This window comes from Aquarana catesbeiana, linkage group LG13 (genome assembly GCF_042186555.1).
Source record: "Aquarana catesbeiana isolate 2022-GZ linkage group LG13, ASM4218655v1, whole genome shotgun sequence".
NCBI classification, from domain to species: domain Eukaryota; kingdom Metazoa; phylum Chordata; class Amphibia; order Anura; family Ranidae; genus Aquarana; species Aquarana catesbeiana.
Genome location: NC_133336.1, coordinates 213812560 through 213835309, shown reverse-complemented (window position 1 = coordinate 213835309; position 22750 = coordinate 213812560). Strand labels below are relative to the sequence as shown.

General features: G+C 44.8%; 1 protein-coding gene across 5 annotated transcripts in view; it reads right to left on the bottom strand.

The window, feature by feature from the left end:
• Positions 1-22750, bottom strand: part of LOC141116371 (protein S100-A1-like) — a 128208-nt gene that overhangs the window by 30910 nt on the left and 74548 nt on the right. For 2 of the 5 annotated variants that reach the window (XM_073608607.1, XM_073608611.1), the window contains exons 1-3: positions 4262-4339; positions 4105-4182; positions 3339-3467 (exon numbers count right to left, since the gene is read on the bottom strand). In XM_073608607.1, coding sequence (XP_073464708.1) covers positions 3339-3467; positions 4105-4182; positions 4262-4264 — 210 coding nt within the window. In that variant the 5' untranslated portion in view covers positions 4265-4339. Of the gene's footprint in view, positions 1-227; positions 420-3338; positions 3468-4104; positions 4183-4261; positions 4340-6314; positions 6406-22750 lie in introns of those variants that run through there. The other 3 variants (XM_073608612.1, XM_073608608.1, XM_073608610.1) reach the window with 3 other exon arrangements.

Sequence of the window (22750 nt, the reverse complement as noted above, 5' to 3'; positions counted from 1 at the left end):
AGAACAATGACACCCAGAAACTTTGGGGCCCCAGAACAATGACACCCTGACACTTGGGGCCCCAGAACAATGACACCCTGGCACTTGGGGGTCCAAGAACAATGACACACACGGACACTTGGGGGTCCCAGAACAATGACACTCGGACACACAGGAATATTGGTATTGGATTATGGTCATTGGTATTCTATAGATATATTGATGAAAAAAACAGAAACACAGAAGCATTTAAAGGATAAATTTCTAGTTTATTGAGACGTCAGTCTTTGTACGAGGGTCTCCTCCATGGCGGTGGAATGAACGGTCGGAGTGCCTCAGCTGCTCTCACAGAAGAAGGTGTTTCAGGCCAGGAGCACAGAGGCCACAAAGATGGCAGACTCCTGGAAGTCCACCGCCCCAACTCCGTTCTCATCCAGCTCCTAGAGAAGGAAGACTTAGATTTAATCAACCATCGTTTTCCCATCTTTCCCCGGTTCCTGCCTACATTACACCGAGATTCCATTCTAGAAGAGTATCCCACAGGAAATAAAAAAGTGTATTTAGTTTGGAAATTTGAGGCTTTCGTGGTAAAAATTCTACACGTCTGTTTTATTCATCTTTGTAGTTTGTGTATCAAGATTATGAGGTCCTCTTTAGAATTAGTCAACGCTATGCAACCCTCAATATATTTTTTAGATAATGATTTTTGAATGTCAGGTATCAGCAAAAAGACTTTTCAGAGGGTTCCCCAATCACCAATTCGGCTATTGATTGTGTGTGACTTGCTTTAGAAAGTAACTACATGCAGTATCTGGAGTAGAGTTAAAAGATATTACTTTTTATTTATTTATTCTGGAGTCCTTGTCCTTTTAGAGCCGGTTCACACAGGGGGGCTTCAAAGTCACTCAACTCTGAAACCGCCCCGTACAGCCCGACCTGCAAAACAACTTCTGTATAGAAGTCAATGCAAGCCACTCTGAAGTTGCCCCAAAGTAGTACAGGAACCTTTGAGTTGAGTTTGACTTGAGTCGCTCCTATTAGAACGGTTCCATTGTAGAGAATGGAGCGCGACTTGTCAGGCCGCTAAGTCACCGGACAGGTCACCCCTGTGTGAACAATGGCTTTCTTCTTGTCACTCTTCCATAAAGGGGAGATTTGTGGAGAACACGACTAATAGTTGTCCTGTGGACAGATTCTCCCACCTGAGCTGTGGATCTCTGCAGCTCCTCCAGAGTTACCATGGACCTCTTGGCTGCTTCTATAATGAATGCTCTCCTTGCCCGGCCGGTCAGTTTAGGTGGACGGCAATGTCTCCGTGAGATGTTCAAAGCTTGGGAGATTTTTTTTATAACCTAACCCTGCTTTATACTTCTCCACAACTTTATCCCTGACCTGTCTGGTGTGTTCCTTGGTCTTCATGATGCTGCTTGTTCACTAAGGTTCTCTAAGAAATCTCTGAGGGCTTCACAGAACAGCTGTATTTATACTGAGATTAAATGACACACAGGTGGACTCTATTTACTAATTAGGTGACTTCTGAAGGCAATTGGTTCCACTAGATTTTAGTTAGGGGTATCAGAGTAAAGGGGGCTGAATACAAATGTCCCCCCCCACACTTTTCACATATTTATTTGTATCATTTATCATTTTCCTTCCACTTCACAATTATTACCTCTGATGTATGATGATGATGAGGATCAGATTAGGTCCCCTTTGCTAGTATCGGGTTGGACCCCCTTTTGCCTTCATTCTTGGTGGCATAGATACAACAAGGTGTTGGAAACATTCCGATGATGATGGGGATCAGATCAGATTAGGTACACCCAGAGGTGATCCTCATCATCATCATTATACATCAGAGGTAACCCTTTCCTGTCCAGAGTGTACCTACTAGCTAGGTTCCCCTTGCTAATAGCGGGTTGGGCCGCTTTTGCCTTCATTCTTGGTGGCATAGATATAACAAGGTGTTGGAAACGTTCCTCAGAGATTTTGCTCCATAGTGACATGATAACATCACACAGTTGCTGCAGATTTGTCGGCTGCACATCCATGATCCGAATCTCCTGTTCCACCACATCCCAAAGGTGCTCTATTGGATGAGATGTGGTGAGTGTGGAGGACAATGGAGTACAGTGACCTCATTGTCCAGTGGTGAGATGATTGGAGCTTTGTGACATGGTGCATTATCCTGCTGGAAGGAGCCATCAGAAGATGGGGACACTGTAGTCATAAAGGGATGGACATGGTCAGCAACAATACTCAGGTAGGCCGTGGTGATTAAACCCCATCCCCCACACCATTACACTCTCACCACCAGCCTGAACCGGTGATATCCCATCCCCCACACCATTACACCCCCAACACCAGCCTGAACCGGTGATACCCCATCCCCCACACCATTACACCCTCACCACCAGCCTGAACCGGTGATACCCCATCCCCCACACCATTACACCCCCACCACCAGCCTGAACCAGTGATACCCCATCCCCCACACCATTACACCCCCACCACCAGCCTGAACCGTTAATATCCCATCCCCCACACCATTACACCCCCACCACCAGCCTGAACCAGTGATATCCCATCCCCCACGCCATTACACCCCCACCACCAGCCTTAAAAAGTGATATCCTATCCCCCACACCATTACACCCCCACCACCAGCCTGAACCGGTGATATCCCATCCCCCACACCATTACACCCCCCCCACCAGCCTGAACCGGTGATACCCCATCCCCCACACCATTACACCCCCACCACCAGCCTGAACCGGTGATATCCCATCCCCCACACCATTACACCCCCACCACCAGCCTGAACCGGTGATATCCCATCCCCACACCATTACACCCCCACCACCAGCCTGAACCGGTGATACCCCATCCCCCACACCATTACATCCCCACCACCAGCCTGAACCGGTGATACCCCATCCCCCACACCATTACACCCCACCACCAGCCTGAACCAGTGATATCCCATCCCCCACACCATTACACCCCCACCACCAGCCTGAACCGGTGATACCCCATCCCCCACACCATTACACCCCCACCACCAGCCTGAACCGGTGATATCCCATCCCCCACACCATTACACCCCCACCACCAGCCTGAACCAGTGATATCCCATCCCCCACACCATTACACCCCCACCACCAGCCTGAACCAGTGATACAAGGCAGGATGGATCCATTGGCCAAATTCTGACCCCACCATCTGAATGTCGGAGATGAAATCCAGACTCATCAGACCAGGTAACGTTTTTCAAAATCTTTTAGTTTCACCCTGACACTTGGGGGACCCAGAAAAATGACACTTGGTTGTCCATATTATAATGTAAATGATTTTCTTACTTTGATAGGATTCAGCTTCAGATTTTCCTTCAGCTCATTTACATTCAAAGTTTTTGTATTTCCTTCCTTCTTTGCGATCTTATTAAATTCTTCCGCCAAACTCTTTATATTCTTCTCCAGAAATATGACCTGTACAAAGATATGAGGAGGTTCCATCATCTGATCTCCAACCTCTTCATCCACTAATATTATTATTATACATTTATATAGCGATAACATATACCACAGTGCTTTACAGAGATCACTGAGCCAATCACATCAGTCTCTGTACCAGAGGAGCTTACACTCTAATGTCCCCTCCCCCACAGTCACAGTTTTCTATGCCTCCTATTAATAACAAATGTATTATTGTCCTCCACAATGAGGAAAGTTAGGTTCTCACCCTGTATAATGAGGAAAGGTAGGTGCTCCCCCTGTATAATGAGGAAAGGTAGGTACCCCCCTGGTAGTGAGGAAAGGTAGGTACTCCCCTTGTATAATGAGGAAAGGTAGGTACTCACCCTGCTAATGAGGAAAGGTAGGTACTCACCTTGTATAATGAGGAAAGGTAGGTACTCCCACTGAATAATGAGGAAAGGTAGGTACTCCCCTTGTATAATGAGGAAAGGTAGGTACTCACCCTGGTAATGAGGAAAGGTAGGTACTCCCCTTGTATAATGAAGAAAGGTAGGTACTCCCCCTGTATATGAGGAAAGGTAGGTACTCCCCCTGGTAATGAGGAAAGGTAGGTACTCCCCCTGTATAATGAGGAGAGGTAGGTACTCACCTTGGTGCTGTAGGCATAGAAGAGACTCAGAAAGATCAGAAGACAGAACATTTTGTTGGTGGGTTTGAGGATTGCAGTCTGGGGATGGGGAGAAGAGAACACAATGATGATGGGTGAGGACGGGTAATATAAACTCTCTATAGGTAATATAACTTACCATGGTGATCGATGTGACGGCACACACTATGCTGGGTACAGGTGTGAGGAGACTTTTATATGAACTGAAATCTGGTCAGACCCTCCTCTCCCCACCCCCTTTATGTGTATTATATCCCTTGTGTGGACACACCCAGCTCTGTACTGATACCTCTATACAGGTGATCCACACTCCAATGACTTGTCCTGCGACTTGGGACTGCAAAGTCACATGACAAGTCATTCCCCATGATTTCCAATGACAACCATTCATATTAGTACGACTTCAAGCCATGCCAACTTCAAAGTAGTCCCTGCACTACTTTGGTCCGACTTTTGATGTGAGTTACACAGGCATTCCCTAAAATCGCAGCCACAAAATTGCGTGACTTTAGAATCATGGTAGTGTGAAAGGGGCCTAACTAGCTTGATAAAACATTCTTCTCACCACTGAGCCCAGCTCTATCTCCACAGGAAGGAACCTTTTATAGTGTGGGGTGAGACTATGAGCACTGAGCCATGACTGGACAAAGTCATAACTTTGCCCAATCAGAGCTCTCACAGTGCTCTTTGCCCTGACTGGGCAAAGCCTTTCACCTGACCGCTGGTCAGGTGCATTGCTTCAGCCAATCAGAGCTTTTAAAAACACACTGTGCGGCACACAAGTGCATTGTGGGTCGCTCGGCGGGAGAACATGCAAACACCCGAAAGGGCGATGTTTGGGGCTGAACTGATGCTTGACCCGAACAGCTCATCTAAACACCATGGTCTACAGAACAAGCAGGAGAATAAGGGAGCTTGGTTAGGGTCAAATGACTTCCAGTTGGCTTGTGTTCCAGTGTTGGTGTCTTTTCTTTTTGCCGGCAGCCACATCTGGGTTTTACCTGGAGTGTGGTGGCTGCATCATATGACACATCACGGGTAGAGTTGCCACCTCATCCCTTTAAACCCGAACACCTTTGAATTACACAGGTTCTGAGGCTATTTAAATGCAGATAAGGCACCAAGTGAGTTTAGTTACCACCTTAATCAGCCACAGAACCTGTGTAATTAATATGTGTTCGGGTTTAAAGGGATGAGGTGACAACCATAATCACAGGACTGCATCCTCTATCAAGTGGGACGTTGTGTCAGTGCTTGAGCATGGAGTCCATGTTCCCATAGAACTTTTGTGCCTGCAGCTCCCCTAAAAGGTACTGAAGCGTTCCTCTACAACTGTAAGACCTTTAAACCTCCGTAGCCCCCTGTAACTTCCACTAATCTACACAGCAGTCCCTTTTGTGCCTTGGCATCCCCATCTGCCATCCATTCTCTGCAGCACCACCTCTGTACCCGCAGTCTCCACTACATCCACAGTCTGAACCTGGGCTACACCCAATACCAGGGCAAGGCCTTCTAGACCCCAAGAAAAATGAAGCCAAAATGTGCAGTGTTGAGGCAGGCGAAGCTTTATATTTGCACCTAGAGTGGCCGGGACGGCACAGGGAACATAATTGGCCACCACTGTCCCCCAGGCCTAGTCTTGACACTTTGCGGTCCATGGAAAACCGAATGGAAAAGGGAAAAAGATGTGACACGGTTCCATCAGTGTTGTTTAGCTATCAGGAGCTTTGGGAAGCCAGGTTTTCATTAATGTTATTGGAACCAATTTTGGTTTTATCTGTAAACTAGTTATAACTCATAAAAAGTGCAAATTGTATTCTTTTGTAAAGTCACTAGAATGAGGTCTGTGGTACAGATTCTGGTTCTGTCTATTTTTGTTATGTGACAGATCACTGTGCTGGTTCTGTTCCCCCAATGCCTATTATGACTAAATCTCAATCATGTAACTATGATAGACCACCCCCATCCCGTCCTGCAGATATACAAGCCTTCTCCGTCTCACTGATAGGGACTACAAGGATTACACCGGGACTACACCGTATGACGACAGCCTAATGAGGATGTTTTTTCTCGGGATGTATGATTTTGGCAAACGGACTCAATAAATATTTATATGAGCATCTTGCTGTACCCAAAGGTCTACCGCCTGCTCCTGTTCTCCATTCCACAAGATAAATAAAACCAGTACTTACTGGGAATTAATGAATTGTTCTGTCTGTTCTTCTAATAATGAATGCCGGAGTTTCGGCACCTCAGGCGAGTTCTGAACAATCGGTGATCTTTACCTGAACAAACTAATAGTCACAGTACAGGCCGGCCTCACAGTACATCTCATCCTCATTGAATTGTTTATCTGCGTTTGTCAACATCAACGTCACACCACACGCCGATGTTTGTCTTTAACCCATAATGTGGCCTGTACATAACAGAATGTATCTAAAAACCCAAGAGAATACGGGGCATTACATTAACAAAAGGTTATAAGCCCTGACACTTGGGGTCCCAGAACCATGGCACCCGGACCCTTAGGGGTTCCAGAACAATAACACCCGGGGGTCCCAGAACAATGACACCCAGGGGTCCCAGAACAATGATACCTGGACACTTGGACACTTGGTAATCCCAGAACAATGACACCCGGACACTTGGGGATCCCAGAACAATGACACACAGACACTTGGTGGTCCCAGAACAATGACACCCTGACACTTGGGGGTCCCAGAACAATAACACCCAGACACTTGGGGGTCCCAGAACAATGACACAGGGACACTTGGGGGTCCCAGAACAATGACACCCTGACACTTGGGGTCCCAGAACCATGGCACCCAGACCCTTAGGGGTCCCAGAACAATAACACCCGGGGGTCCCAGAACAATGACACCCAGGGGTCCCAGAACAATGATACCTGGACACTTGGACACTTGGTAATCCCAGAACAATGACACCTGGACACTTGGGGATCCCAGAACAATGACACACAGACACTTGGTGGTCCCAGAACAATGACACCCTGACACTTGGGGGTCCCAGAACAATAACACCCGGACACTTGGGGGTCCCAGAACAATGACACAGTGACACTTGGGGGTCCCAGAACAATGACACCCTGACACTTGGGGTTCCAGAACAATGACACCCTGACACTTGGGGGTTCCAGAAAAATGACACCCTGATGCTTGGGGTCCCAGAACAATGTGTTGCCTTATGGGATTATGTGAAATCTCCATTAATCGCTGTAAAATATTGCAATTAGAAATATATTTCAGTTGGAGGGAAATATATTTAAAATACTGAGTGTTGTGTTGGTGTTATTGTAATTAGTTCAACTTCAAAGGTTGGCCTTTTGTTCTCCCTGAGAACATCTTCCCTGGGTAGTAAACAACAGCTTTCTTTGACTCATCCAATCAGGCTGTGCCCAATATACATTTACTAGGTACAGTGACCAATTAGGGAGAATTATATTAGCCACACTACAGAAAGGAGGGGGGGGATATAATGCTTTGTGACCAAGCTAACTCACTCTTTGGTGTGGGAACAGACAGCAGTCACCATGGGCTGACCTGAAGCTAACAGGTAATCTAATATACTTGTATTTTATACTGTACTGTAAATATGGGTGTCGTGGGTAATTTGTAAATACCATGTAAGCCAGGAGACCTACACTGTACATTGTGTTGTAAATACTGTCGGGTGTGTACTTTGTAAAGATTATGTAACCCTATTAATAAATGTGTATTGCGGAACGAACTACCTCTTTGTTGTAAGATCTCTCAGATCTAGATATGTATATGTCCATACTACTACAATGATTGAGGTGTATGCACAAAATACAGAACTAGTCAACAAAATGGCGACCGGCGAATGGACAGAAAAATTTGGTGGTCTCTTTCAGCAATATCTCAAGGGGTTGCAATATCTACAAAAGGCACACTTTGAAAGGGTTTTTCATTTGAATGCTAAAAAATGAACATTGGGTGCTCTATGTGCTCGATATAGAAATGGGCTATAAGAAAAAGCTGTGTTCTACAGTGTGTAATTAATAGGGAGCCTACGAGGAACACATAACTTTTGTTAAAAGCTAAATATAATATAGAATTGGTACATGAAGAGTCCAGATGCATTAGAAGGAGATGAAAAGAGTTGTTGCCCAATGTTTCTATGCATGAAGATTCAGTCTATTTAAAACATTTTTGAATGATGTTTCCTGCATGTATGCATATCAACAGGAATTGAGAGCACAGCACAAAAGATGGATAGGGAGGACAGACAGTCTTTAGAAAATGTGCTACTTGTAGCTAACATTATTGGCAAACTATTGCCAGGAGTGCACATAACATTTCATGCAGATAATGTCTTGCAACGATGTAAATTGCTGGGAGTTGCCAACTCCAGAGATCAGGTTAAAGTTTTACTATTAACCGTTAACTTAGACACATGGTCTTCCCTACCAGACCATGTTAAAGAAGGAAGAGCAGATTACAATGAAACTGTAGATGAATTGCTAAAAATAATATATCCCTTTGACCTAGGCTTAAAAGCAGCGTAGAGAACAAAACAGGAAAATAATGAGAATCCACTTCTTTATGCAAACAGGCTATGGTCAGCTTACTATGTAGGCAAACAGAGAAATGTACACAGAGAGGACCCAGAGTACAAAACCCTCCTAATAGCTAATGCCCATCCAAAATTTAAAATTAAATGTGGATTTTTTTTAAATCCTCTTAAAGATTCGTATCAATGCATCACGGACTGTATGCACACATTTTTTCATGTAGCCAGAAGGTCTAATTCTTTGAAATCAAAGATTTATCACCAGAGTACAAAGAACAAAACCTGTTTAGCAAGTCACACTACAGGAGAATTTGCCACCTTTTCAAACAGAACGCTGCACCATTACAATTACAATGCCTCCAAAGATAAGATCTATAGGCATGGCCCCCCCAGGTACTAGTCAAAGGCAAATAGCCTCATGCTCCCCTTTGAATGTAAATTCCATGGAAAGTGATCTCAGATTACAGCACAGGAGATCAGTTCTGAAAGAGGTTAAGTTAATTAGCACAATTACCTCTCTTGAAAATGAGATTGAACTACTGAAGTCGCATATTCATAATTGGGAAAATACCAATAAAATAATGGAAACATCACAACATGTTCTTAAGGTAAAATATGAAGCCTGCCATGCAGATGTGGTACAGTGTAGGAAAGAACTGAAAGAAATAAAACAATCTTTTGATCAAATTGTTAAGGTCCCACAGAAAACCATCTGTTCCATTCAAGCAGAAAATACTGGATGGGGGGGCCAACCTATCTATGCTATCTGCTAGGACTTCACCTTACTGGGAACAAACCTTAAATATAAGCAATGTAGAAACAGCAAAAGAAATACCAGATTTAATGTGTCATTCAGATGTCTATGATCTGATTAATTTATTTTCCCCAGATCCAAGTGTGAATGTCAGTGAACATATACCAATATAAATATATAAATAAAACAAGGTGGCAGTGTTTGTTTTCTTTGTGTCAAAGAAAGGGAAAAGGGTAATAACTTTTGTCTAAGTTATATTTTCCAGGTGCAGGGAGCTCATGAAAAAGTATTTACATATTGATCAGGTGTATCAATATAGATGTATTTATACATAAATACATACACCTAAGGTAATGTATATTAGGCTAGGTATTCAAACATGGTTATTAGTAATACAGGTGTTTATCTTCCCCAAAGGATCAGAAGACTGCCATAAATATTCAAAGGTATAGGGTACAAGTAGTGTTAAGTACAGAAGCCTACTCTTGCTTCATTTTATTTATTTATTTTTTTATTTATTTGTTTTTGGTTGGTGTTCTTGGTTTTTGTTTGTTTTTTTTTGTTTCCTTTCTCCTGTTTGCGTAAACACATAACAATTCATTTGCGATTTATCAAAGCTCTATCCAGGATGTATGGGTTCAATCTAAATGAATGTGTGTGTCTGAGTGATGGAATGCATGGGTATGAACTGTCCATGTGTAAAGAAAGATTTTTTTTTTTTGTAGGGGTATACTCACCATTGTTTTTATAGCCATCAATCAAGTGTGATCACACTAATGCGCATGCTTTGTATTGTTTATGATTATTTTAATAATTTTTTTTTCTCGTTTGTAATGAGCTCAATACTGGTACCAGTTTAAATTAATACTTTTTTTTTTGGTTTACATGTATTCGCGAATAAATAATCTGTGCACATATATGAGATCTCGATCCCTATGACTCTGAAAAACTGTAGGGATATTTTATTTTTTATTTTTTCCTTTCCTGTGGCTTAGAGTGAAGTTTCATTCACTCTGATACGTGGAAAATACATAACAATGCATTGCTTTGCACCTTGTGGCATCTTATGGATTCAGTAGGTCTTGTGTTTTGTTTTTCCTTCCAAATTGACGCATGTGCTGTTAATATGTTTATGTCTACATGTTGTCTTCTTAAACTTTAAGTACTTACAAACACACCAGGTTTTCCTATAACTTTTTGTTTGTCAGAGTATAGATATGTGGGTGTGTCTGTACATTTTCGACTGTACTTACTGTGGATGGACGCATTATCTCAGCTGGAAGTCTGTTCCAATCATCCACTACTAGTTTAGTCCATTATGAACCTCTCAGAGAGGTACAGTGAGGTGTTATTAATTTTTGAGTTTTGTATTTTAGGACAAATACACAGACAAGGAGGAATTATTGGACCCAGACTGGACAAAATACTTTGAAACACAGAGGACCTTAAAACATAATTTTTATTTTTGTTTTAAGTAGAAGCCTTGAATCTAATTAATTGCAGTCAGGCCCAACTAAATTCTTAAAAGAAAAAAATTTAAACTTTTTTTTTAAACAGAGATCCTGCTCTCTGTAATACAAGTTCTTGTGGCCTGATTGACTTGCAAATGGATTTCCACTGAGAGTCAATTAATATGTTAATCACCACCGACAGAGGGTGCTGCCTTTTGAATAGCTACAATGTTTGAAGGCAGTTTCAATGTTTTTTTGACAGAATACAGATTCAATTTTTTTTTAATTTGTTAAATTTTTTTTTTTCTTCTCTCATTTTTATTCTTTATTTTTTCTTAACGGTAATTTTTTTTTGTTTACAAAAAACAAAGGGGAAGAAAGATTTAAAATTTTTCTTTTATTTCTTTTTTTAATGTTTACTATTTTTCTTTCTTTCCTATAGTACCTTTATTTTTTTATTTTTTTTATTTTTTTTAATTTTTTTTCATGGTGATTCTTGAGTTTAGTTTCACTAGGGTAAAACAAAGAAAAAAAAAAAAAAAGAGGGGAGTAGGGGGAAACATTATATGGAGAACATTTAAAATGGTTAGAAATGTTGATATAGAATATTAAAGCTTCCCTATAGCATTTTTGGGGATGGACCAAGTTCCAACAGTTTTTCTTCTCTCTTTCAACATTGGATAATTGTTATATAAATGTATGTGATTGTAGCTATTACCAACTATGACAGTAACACCTGGGTGTTAGCAATAGGGATGAGCCGAACACCCCCCGGTTCGGTTCGCACCAGAACCCGCGAACGGACCGAAAGTTCGCACGAACGTTAGAACCCCATTGACGTCTATGGGACTCGAACGTTCGAAATCAAAAGTGCTCATTTTAAAGGCTAATTTGCATGGTATTGTCCTAAAAAGGGTTTGGGGACCCGGGTCCTACCCCAGGGGACATGTATCAATGCAAAAAAAACTTTTAAAAACGGCCGTTTTTTCGGGAGCAGTGATTTTAATGATGCTTAAAGTAAAAAAAAAAAAGTGAAATATTCCTTTAAATATCGTACCTGAGGGGTGTCTATAGTATGCCTGTAAAGTGACGCGTGTTTCCCATGTTTAGAACAGTCCCTGCACCAAATGTCATTTTTAAAGGAAAAAATCTCATTTAAAACTGCTTGCGGGTTTAATGTCATGTCGGGTCATGGCAATATGGATGAAAATCAGTGAGACAAACGGCATGGGTACCCCCCAGTCCATTACCAGGCCCTTTGGGTCTTGTATGGATATTAAGGGGAACCCCGCACCCAAATTAAAATAAGGAAAGGTGTGGGGCCACCAGGCCCTATATACTCTGAACAGCAGTATACAGGCGGTGCAAACAAGACAGGGACTGTAGGTTTGTTGTTAAGTAGAATCTGTTTGTAATTTTGAACATTTTTAACGTGTTTAGCTCCAGCCAAAAAATCTTTTCTAAGCTTTTTGGAAAACATAGGGAAGGGTTATCACCCCTGTGACATTTGTTTTGCTGTCTTTCCTCCTCTTCAGAAGATTTCACCTCACTTTTTTGTCCCAATGAAAAATGTTTTTTGAAAATTTGGGTTTTTTTGTGGAACAAGGATTGGAAAGCATCAGTGGAAAGGAGAATGGCCTCCTCGAATGGTGACAGGACAGTGCATGCATCCCTGATCATGGCCCACTGGCGTGGGAAAAAAAACCAAGCTCCCCTGACCCTGTCCTGGTGCCATAGTCGCACAGGTACTCATTGATGGCCCTCTGCTGCGTGTGCAGCCGCTGCAGCATGGCCAACGTTGAGTTCCACCTGGTGGGCATGTCACAGATTAGGCGGTTCTTGGGCAGGTTAAACTCCTTTTGGAGGTCCGTCAGCCGAGCACTGGCATTATATGACCGGCGGAAATGCACACAGACTTTCCTGGCCTGTCTCAGGACATCCTGTAAGCCCGGGTACCTGCCCAAGAACCGCTGCACCACCAAGTTAAGGACGTGAGCCAAACAGGGCACATGGGTCATTTGTCCCTGTCGGAGGGCAGAGAGGAGGTTGGTGCCATTGTCGCAAACCACCATTCCTGCCTTAAGTTGGCGTGGCGTCAACCACCTCTGAACCTGCCCCTGCAGAGCTGACAAAACCTCTGCCCCAGTGTGGCTCCTGTCCCCCAAGCACACCAGCTCAAGCACCGCATGGCATCTTTTGGCCTGCGTACTTGCGTAGCCCCTTGAACGCCTACGGAGCACCGCTGGTTCCGAGGAAGAGGCCATGGAGGAAGAAGAAGAGGAGGGGGTGGAGGAGAGAGGTGTGTCACAATCAGCATTTTGGAGGCGTGGTGGCGGAACAACCTCCAACACTACTGCACCTTGTCCTGCATCCTTCCCAGCTGCCAGCAGAGTCACCCAATGCGCCGTGAAACTTAGGTAACGTCCCTGTCCATGCCTGCTGGACCATGAGTCAGCGGTAATATGCACCTTACCGCTGACCGCCCTGTCCAGCGAGGCATGGACATTGCCTTCCACATGCCGGTAGAGAGCCGGAATCGCCTTCCGTGAGAAAAAGTGGCGTTTGGGTACCTGCCACTGAGGAACCGCACATTCCACAAACTCACGGAAGGGGGCAGAGTCTACCAACTGAAAAGGCAGCAGTTGAAGTGCTAGCAATTTTGCCAAGCTAGCATTCAACCGCTGGGCATGTGGATGGCTGGGAGCAAACTTCTTTCGGCGGTGCAGCAGCTGGGGCAGGGAAATTTGCCTGGTACAATCTGACGTCGGTGTACCAAAAGCAGATTGCCCACAAGTACTTGGCTGTGACACACCTAATTCTACACCTTCATTCCTCTCACTGCAGGTCTCAGAGAGGACTGAAGGTCTAGTGGGGTTGGAAATCTCAGCTGATGAGGAGCAAGGAGAGATCCTCTTTGTTCTTTGGTGTGGGTCTTTTAGATACGCTTGCCAACGAACTGCATGGCAGGTCAACATATGTCTGGTCAAGCATGTGGTACCCAAGCGGGAGATGTTTTGGCCACGCGAGATACGCTTGAGACATATGTTGCAAATAGCAGCGGTGCGATCTGATGCACTCGTCTCAAAAAAGGCCCACACCAAAGAACTTTTTGAATAACGCGCAGAGACTGCAGCGCCCTGCACATGTGGAGCTTTGGGGTGTGATGCAGTCAATGTGCTGCCCTTAGGCTGGCCCCTGGAGGGCATCCTGCCTCGTTGGTGATGTGCCGCCGCCTCCTCCTCCTCCTCCTCCTCCTCCTCCTCTCTCCTATCAGGCACCCACGTTGAGTCAGTGACCTCATCATCCCCTCCCTCCTCATCACTGGAGCAAACCTGGCAGTATGCTGCAGCAGGGGGAGCATGACTGCCAGATTGCTGTCCTTCTTGGGCACCCCCTCTGTCCGTGCTCATGTTACTGCCTTCATCGAGCTCAGTATCGTCATCAGAGCCTTCCAAACGCTGGGCATCCTCCTGGAGCATGTACCCAACACTGTGGTCAAACAGTTCGAGGGAATCCTCATGAGGACATGGTGGAGCTAGGGAAGGAGTCACTGATGACATTGAGCTGAGGGAAGAGGCCGCTGCTTTGCCAGACAAAGCACCCTGGGCATGGGTGAGAGAGGATGAGGAGGATGAGGACGGCTTGGTCATCCACTCGACCAAGTCTTCCGCATGTTGCGGCTCAACACGGCCAGCTGCCGAAAAAAAGGCCAAGCATGTCCCATGGCCACGTGCTGATGAGGATGCACCGTCTCCACGACCAGCACTAGACACAGAGCCTGCTTGCCCTCTCTTATTGGCTTGTGACTGTCTGCCTCTCCTTCTTGGCCTTCCAGACATACTAATGGCCTGTAGCTGCACTAAGCTGGGATAGAACACCTGTAATTTTCTTCAAGTAGCTTTATATACTGTAACCAGACAAGCCTGCCTGTCAGTAGGAAGATAACAGGAACAGATCTAGCTGAACACTGTGAGCAGGACGCACTGTACTAAATGTAAATAGTCTAGCTGCCTGACCGTGGTACTAATAGGATCAAATAGAACACCTGTAATTTTCTTCAGGTAGCTTTATATACTGTAACCAGACAAGCCTGCCTGTCAGTAGGAAGATAACAGGAACGGATCTAGCTGAACACTGTGAGCAGGACGCACTGTACTAAATGTAAATAGTCTAGCTGCCTGACCGTGGTACTAATAGGATCAAATAGAACACCTGTAATTTTCTTCAGGTAGCTGTATATACTGTAACCAGACAAGCCTGCCTGTCAGTAGGAAGATAACAGGAACGGATCTAGCTGTACACTGTGAGCAGGACGCACTGTACTAAATGTAAATAGTCTAGCTGCCTGACCGTGGTACTAATAGGATCAAATAGAACACCTGTAATTTTCTTCAGGTAGCTTTATATACTGTAACCAGACAAGCCTGCCTGTCAGTAGGAAGATAACAGGAACGGATCTAGCTGAACACTGTGAGCAGGACGCACTGTACTAAATGTAAATAGTCTAGCTGCCTGACCGTGGTACTAATAGGATCAAATAGAACACCTGTAATTTTCTTCAGGTAGCTTTATATACTGTAACCAGACAAGCCTGCCTGTCAGTAGGAATTTAACAGGAACGGATCTAGCTGAACACTGTGAGCAGGACGCACTGCACTAAATGTAAATAGTCTAGAAGATAACAGGAACGGATCTAGCTGAACACTGTGAGCAGGACGCACTGCACTAAATGTAAATAGTCTAGATAGAAGATAACAGGAACGGATCTAGCTAAACTGAATACAGTGTATATATATATATGCAACACCTGGGATGCATATATATACACAATACACTGTAAGTGCAGCTAACTGACTGACTGTTCTGCCTAATCTATCTAACTCAAATCAAATGACACTGTCTCTCTCTCTCTCTATCTCTCAGCACACCGGAACACACACTACACAGGGCCGCCGTGCAGGCGGCCTTATATAGTGTGGGGTGTGTACTAAATCCCCTGAGCCATAATTGGCCAAAGCCACCCTGGCTTTGGCCAATTACAGCTCTCTCTACTGACGGCGCTGTGATTGGCCAAGCATGCGGGTCATAGTGCATGCTTGGCCAATCATCAGCCAGCAATGCACTGCGATGCCGCAGTGAATTATGGGCCGTGACGCGCCACACGAATTTAGCGCGAACGGCCCATAACGTTCGCAATTCGGCGAACGATCGAACAGCCGATGTTCGAGTCGAACATGGGTTCGACTCGAACACGAAGCTCATCCCTAGTTAGCAACAGTCATGTGACTATTTTCTTTGTATATGTGACATACAATCCTCTCTACAGTTCTAATATTGGGCAGTCATCATATGTGGTCTTTGATCAATTTTTTTTTTTTTTGGTCAGTTTTCTTTTTGTGCCATAATCAAGTTCAAAGAGCATTGCGTGAATATCATATAGATATACTGGGACTGGTGAGACTCATAGTGATTGGCAAATAGCAGGGAGTATAGTACAATTGTACTTAAGAGTAATTTAGTTTGATTGTTCCTGAAGCCACTAGTGACTGATGACATCCCACTTATCCGTATTCTGAAATCAAGTTAATTTTTGTCTGCGTAGGCGACACTGCCTAATCTGCATGGAGAACTCTTAAGGTGATGACCTCTTCCGTAGCCTGCTAAAGGCAGGACTCATACAGTAGCTACACATGGTAGCCAATGACGGAGCTATATGCCCAAAGGTTTGGCACCAGCCAAGGTTGAACGGAACACAGTTCCAGTAAAAGGGGTTAGTGGTGAGTTGCGATAGCAACAAAATTCCCCTGAACACGTGAAGAGTCATACACACACACACACAACATGGTGTTCCACGGAAGGTGGGGCAGAGGTACTTGCAGGCATATGACAATGGAGGAAGAAAGATGGGGGGATGAAAATCAGACACCTGGCTGAAGGGCGTAACCATTCAAATTGTTACACTGTTGTCACTGGGAAAGGGGTCTCATTAGTATGTCGCAGTATATCTATGACAATTCTAATCAAAGGTCCTTACGGCTCAGACTTACCAGACAAGCATTCAGTTGAATGCATATGTCTTAAATGTACTTGTGTTTTTCTTTCTCTACCTTTGTCCACATTAATAAAGTATAATCTTAGAAAGCCAGGAAAGCTGGTCCCCAGGCCATTATTGTATGCTGTATCCAATTGGAATCACCCGGGAAGGCCATCCCAGAAGCAAGGGCAACAGAACCAGATACACATGGACTTTCGTACTGTTATTATTGGACTGTTGAGAACAAGGATCCTCATGTTTTTATTTGTTTTTTCTTCTTCTTGTTTTGGGGCTGTTTCTCCTGATTTTTATTATGGACTTATGACATCCAGAACAAGTAATGACTACCGATACTGGGATCCAGAAATGTGAACTGTAGGGATGGAGAGTTTAAAAGTTTTTTTTCTCTTCTCAAAGAGTTTTATTTGATTTCAGAGGACAAAGCCAAACGTGCCAGATATTGAAGGAGATTGCACATAAACCATTATTCTAGGTGTGGCCGAGTCTCATATTTTCAACTGGCCACAAGGGGCCATCTGTTGCCTTATGGGATTATGTGAAATCTCCATTAATCGCTGTAAAATATTGCAATTAGAAATATATTTCAGTTGGAGGGAAATATATTTAAAATACTGAGTGTTGTGTTGGTGTTATTGTAATTAGTTCAACTTCAAAGGTTGGCCTTTTGTTCTCCCTGATAACATCTTCCCTGGGCAGTAAACAACAGCCTTCTTTAACTCATCCAATCAGGCTGTGCCCAATATACATTTACTAGGTACAGTGACCAATTAGGGAGAATTATATTAGCCACACTACAGAAAGGAGGGGGGGGGGATATAATGCTTTGTGACCAAGCTAACTCACTCTTTGGTGTGGGAACAGACAGCAGTCACCATGGGCTGACCTGAAGCTAACAGGTAATCTAATATACTTGTATTTTATACTGTACTGTAAATATGGGTGTCGTGGGTAATTTGTAAATACCATGTAAGCCAGGAGACCTACACTGTACATTGTGTTGTAAATACTGTCGGGTGTGTACTTTGTACAGATTATGTAACCCTATTAATAAATGTGTATTGCGGAACGAACTACCTCTTTGTTGTAAGATCTCTCAGATCTAGATATGTATATGTCCATACTACTACAATGATTGAGGTGTATGCACAAAATACAGAACTAGTCAACAAATGACACACACGGACACTTGGGGTTCCAGAACAATGACACACACGGACACTTGGGGTTCCAGAACAATGACACACACGGACACTTGGGGTTCCAGAACAATGACACACACGGACACTTGGGGGTTTCAGAACAATGACACATGCGGACACTCAGGAATATTGGTATTGGATTATGGTCATTGGTATTCTGTAGATATATTGATGCAGAAAACAGAAACACAGAAGCATTTAAATGATAAATTTCTAGTTTATTGAGACGTCAGTCTTTGTACAAGGGTCTCCTCCATGGTGGTGGAATGAACGGTCAGAGTGGCTCAGCTGCTCTCGCAGAAGAAGGTGTTGCAGGCCACGGTCAAAGAGGCCACCAAGATGAAAAACTCCTGAAAGTCCACCTCCCATCTCCGTTCTCATCCAGCTCCTTCAGGATCCTGTCCACGGAGGTGGCGTCTTTCTGCTCCTAGACTTAGAAGTCTTAGAATGGGCAGTTTAATTCTCGCCACTCCACCTCTCCAAATGAGCACTCTAAACTGTGAATATATAGCACTTGTGATTCGGTGAGGTTCCTACTGGGCTCGGCCACCTCCTGGCTGACACTGGGCCCGGCCACCTCCTGGCTGACACTGGGCCCGGCCACCTCCTGGCTGACACTGGGCCCGGCCACCTCCTGGCTGACACTGGGCCCGGCCACCTCCTGGCTGACACTGGGCCCGGCCACCTCCTGGCTAACACTGGGCCTGGCCACATCCTGGCTGACACTGGGCCCGGCCACATCCTGGCTGACACTTGGCCCGGCCACCTCCTGGCTGACACTGGGCCCGGCCACCTCCTGGCTGACACTGGGCCCGGCCACCTCCTGGCTGACACTGGGCCCGGCCACCTCCTGGATGACACTGGGCCCGGCCACCTCCTGGATGACACTGAGCCCGGCCACCTCCTGGATGACACTGGGCCCGGCCACCTCCTGGCTGACACTGGGCCCGGCCACATCCTGGCTGACACTGGGCCCGGCCACCTCCTGGCTGACACTGGGCCCGGCCACATCCTGGCTGACACTGGGCCTGGCCACATCCTGGCTAACACTGGGCCCAACCTCCTCCTGGATGACACTGGGCCCAGCCTCCTCTTGCCTGCCACTTTGCACACCTTCCTCCAGGCTGAGCTCATCCTGTGTATAAAAAGGGACATGTTTATAGTTTTTGGTTCATCAATGACACACAATTTTCTTGTCATGACTTGCAAATTCAATGTTAATACATATATAAGAGTATAGAAATCTGACACCAGCATTTGTTAAAGCAGGTGACAAACATTTTTGGCCACTACTGTCAATTGATATATATACATTATTTTTAGGATAAAATACTTAATCAATTATAACATCTAGTTAACATCATTAATATTAGAACAATAAATATGTCTGAAATTAATTTACCTGACTCCAGATGGTCACAACCAGTTCTTCCAGGATGGAAGTCCCAAGTTGGTCCTCATCAGCCTCTGCTGGGGTGGGGGAAGGGTGCATGGAAGGGTGGAGGGAAGGGTGGTGGGAAGGGTGCATGGAAGGGTGGAGGGAAGGGTGCATGGAAGGGTGCATGGAAGGGTGGAGGGAAGGGTGCATGAAAGGGCGGAGGGAAGGGTGCATGGAAGGGTGGAGGGAAGGGTGCATGGAAGGGTGGAGGGAAGGGTGCATGGAAGGGTGGAAAGAAGGGTGGAGGGAAGAGTGCATGGAAGGGTGGAGGGAAGGGTGGAGGGAAGGGTGGAGGGAAGGGTGCATGGAAGGGTGCATGGAAGGGTGGAGGGAAGGGTTGAAAGTTATGCCCTGGCTTCAGTCTGGTCATCAAGAAAACATAGTTTTTTGTAGTACCACAGCCTGGGTACATACCCATCATCTGCTGATGCTCCTGATCTCAGGGAATTCTGGATCTTGTTATGCTCCCTCCTATACATATTTCACAAGATTCCAATTTTCTTTTCCAAAATCTCCACGGTTGCTTCTGGGATGAAAGTTTGCACAAATGCCAGAAGTCTCTCCAACGTTGACTTCCTTACTGGTTTGATGTAATATTGAGGGTGTTTGACCTCCCACAGATTCCTCATCTCCCTGTACTTATCATTAAAGGCTGTCATAAATTCTGGTCCTTAAATTTGGCATTCATGTTTTCTGTAAAAGATATTACACAAGACAAAAACACTAATGTTTCAGCTAAACCCTCATCATCTTATCCCAACATAGGCCTCATCAATCTTTAAGCAGTATAGGCTGCTACATAGTTTACTAATAAAAAAATTACCTTCGTTTCTGGCGTTCCGGTCCTCTATCCTCTACGCACAGAACATACGTATGACACAATAAGTAATAACTTTTTATACACTGCGCATGCGTGAAACTCCGCCTGCGTCACCCTCCCCTGAAGTTCTTTTTTAACGAATATTCTCCGCCCCTTCTCTCTATGGTGTGTAGTAGGAGAAAAAATGGCGGAGACACATCAGGTGTGTACTACCTCAGGTAGCAACGGAAGACAAGAGCCCGGGAAAGTCCCGATCTGGGAATCGGAGATTTAAGGCCTCCAATATGGCCTTTGAAGAGATGGTGGAGATGTTGGCAATTTTGAGAAAAAAAGACTATGATGAGAAGTATGGACCGTACGCCCGGCCTAATTTCCGAAAAGCCAAAATAATGGCGAAGGTGGGGAAGACCTTGCATGTTCGTTTTGGGGGACAGCGTTTGAAAGATCAGCTTAGGAAAAGGATGGTCTGACCTCAAACTCTGGGAGCCGGATCAGTACAGATGGATCCGTAAAGTGCTTAAAAAAAGTAAGTACTTGTCATGTGTTCATATTCTGTTTATTACCTTGCATACTGCTCCATGTGCTTTAATTTAACGTATGAGTTTAGACCCTTTTTAAACTATCGTAGTAAACATTGTTCCATACATATACCATATCTATCAGCCTATAACACGCACCGGCGTATAATTATTATTATTTATTATACAGTATTTATATAGCGCCAACAGTTTACGTAGCGCTTTACAACTTGAGGGTAAACAGTACAAATACAATACAATTTGATACAGTAGGAATCAGAGGGCCCTGCTCCTTAGAGCTTACAATCTAAGAGGGAAGGTCAAGAGATACAAGAGTTAATAACTATGGGTGATGTGCTGATTGAGAAGATAAATGTACAGTTGTTAGGTGGGGACCAGATAGGCTTCTCTGAAGAGATGAGTTTTCAGGGATCGTCTGAAAGTGGATAAAGTAGGAGAAAATCGGACGGATTGGGGTAGAGCATTCCAGAGGATGGGGGAGGCTCTGGAGAAGTCAAGAAGGCGAGCATGGGATGAGGTGACAAGGGAGTTTCAGAGCAGGAGGTCTTGGGAGGAGCGAAGAGAATGATTAGGTTGGTATTTTGTGACTAGGTTAGAGATGTAGCTGGGGGCCAGATTGTGGATGGCTTTGTAAGTTATAGTTAGTATCTTGAATTTAATTCGGTGACTGAGTGGCAGCCAATGGAGAGATTGGCAGAGGGGTGTGGCAGACGCTGAGCAGTTTGTGTGGTGGATGAGCCTGGCAGCAGCGTTCATGATGGACTGAAATGGGGATAGCCTATTTAGAGGTAAACCAATGAGGAGGGAGTTGCAGTAATCAAGGCGGGAGATGACCAGGGAGTGGATTAGAAGCTTTGTGGTGTCATTGGTTAGGAAGGGGCGTATCTTGGAGATGTTGCGAAGACTGAGGCGGCAAGCTTTGGATAGTGATAGAATGTGGGGTCGAAAGGTTAGTTCAGAGTCCAGGATTACACCTAGGACCTTGGCGTGGGGAGATGGGTTGATAGTTGAGCCGTTGATCTTGACAGGGAAATCAGGGGAAGTGGCACCTGAAGGAGGAAATATCATGAGCTCGGTTTTGGATAGGTTGAGTTTGAGAAAGTGATGCGACATCCAGGCTGATATGTCTGCTAGTAAGTTGGTAATGCGTAAGGAGACAGATGGAGAGAGCTGGGGGGTGGAGAGATAGATTTGGGTGTCATCAGCGTAGAGATGATATTTAAAGCCGTGGGAGGCAATCAACTGACCCAAGGAGGTGGTGTAGATTGAGAAAAGGAGAGGTCCAAGAACAGAACCTTGGGGGACCCCAACGGAAAAAGGAAGAGGAGAGGAGGAAGTAGAGTTGTAAGTGACACTGAAGGAGTGGTGGGATAGGTAGGATGAGAACCAGCGAAGAGTACAGTCATGGAGACCGAAGGAGTGGAGTTTTTTGAGGAGGAGGGGGTCCACTGTGTCAAAGGCAGCAGAGAGATCCAGGAGAAGAAGTAGTACAGAATAGTGTCCATTGGCTTTAGCCATTAGTAGATCATTTGAGAGTTTAAGGAGAGCAGTTTCAGTGGAGTGTTGAGGGCGAAAACCGGACTGAAGGGGATCAAGAAGTTTATTCATGGTCAGACGGTCGCTTAGTCGGTTGTAGACCAGTCTTTCAAGAAGTTTGGAGGAGAAGGAGAGTAAGGAGATGGGACATAAGTTGTTGAGATTGGTGGGATCCAGTGAGGGCTTTTTTTAGTATGGGGGTGACTAGCACATGTTTTAGAGAGTTTGGGAAGATGCCACAAGAGAGGGAGAGGTTGAAAATGTGAGTTAGAGAGTGTAGAA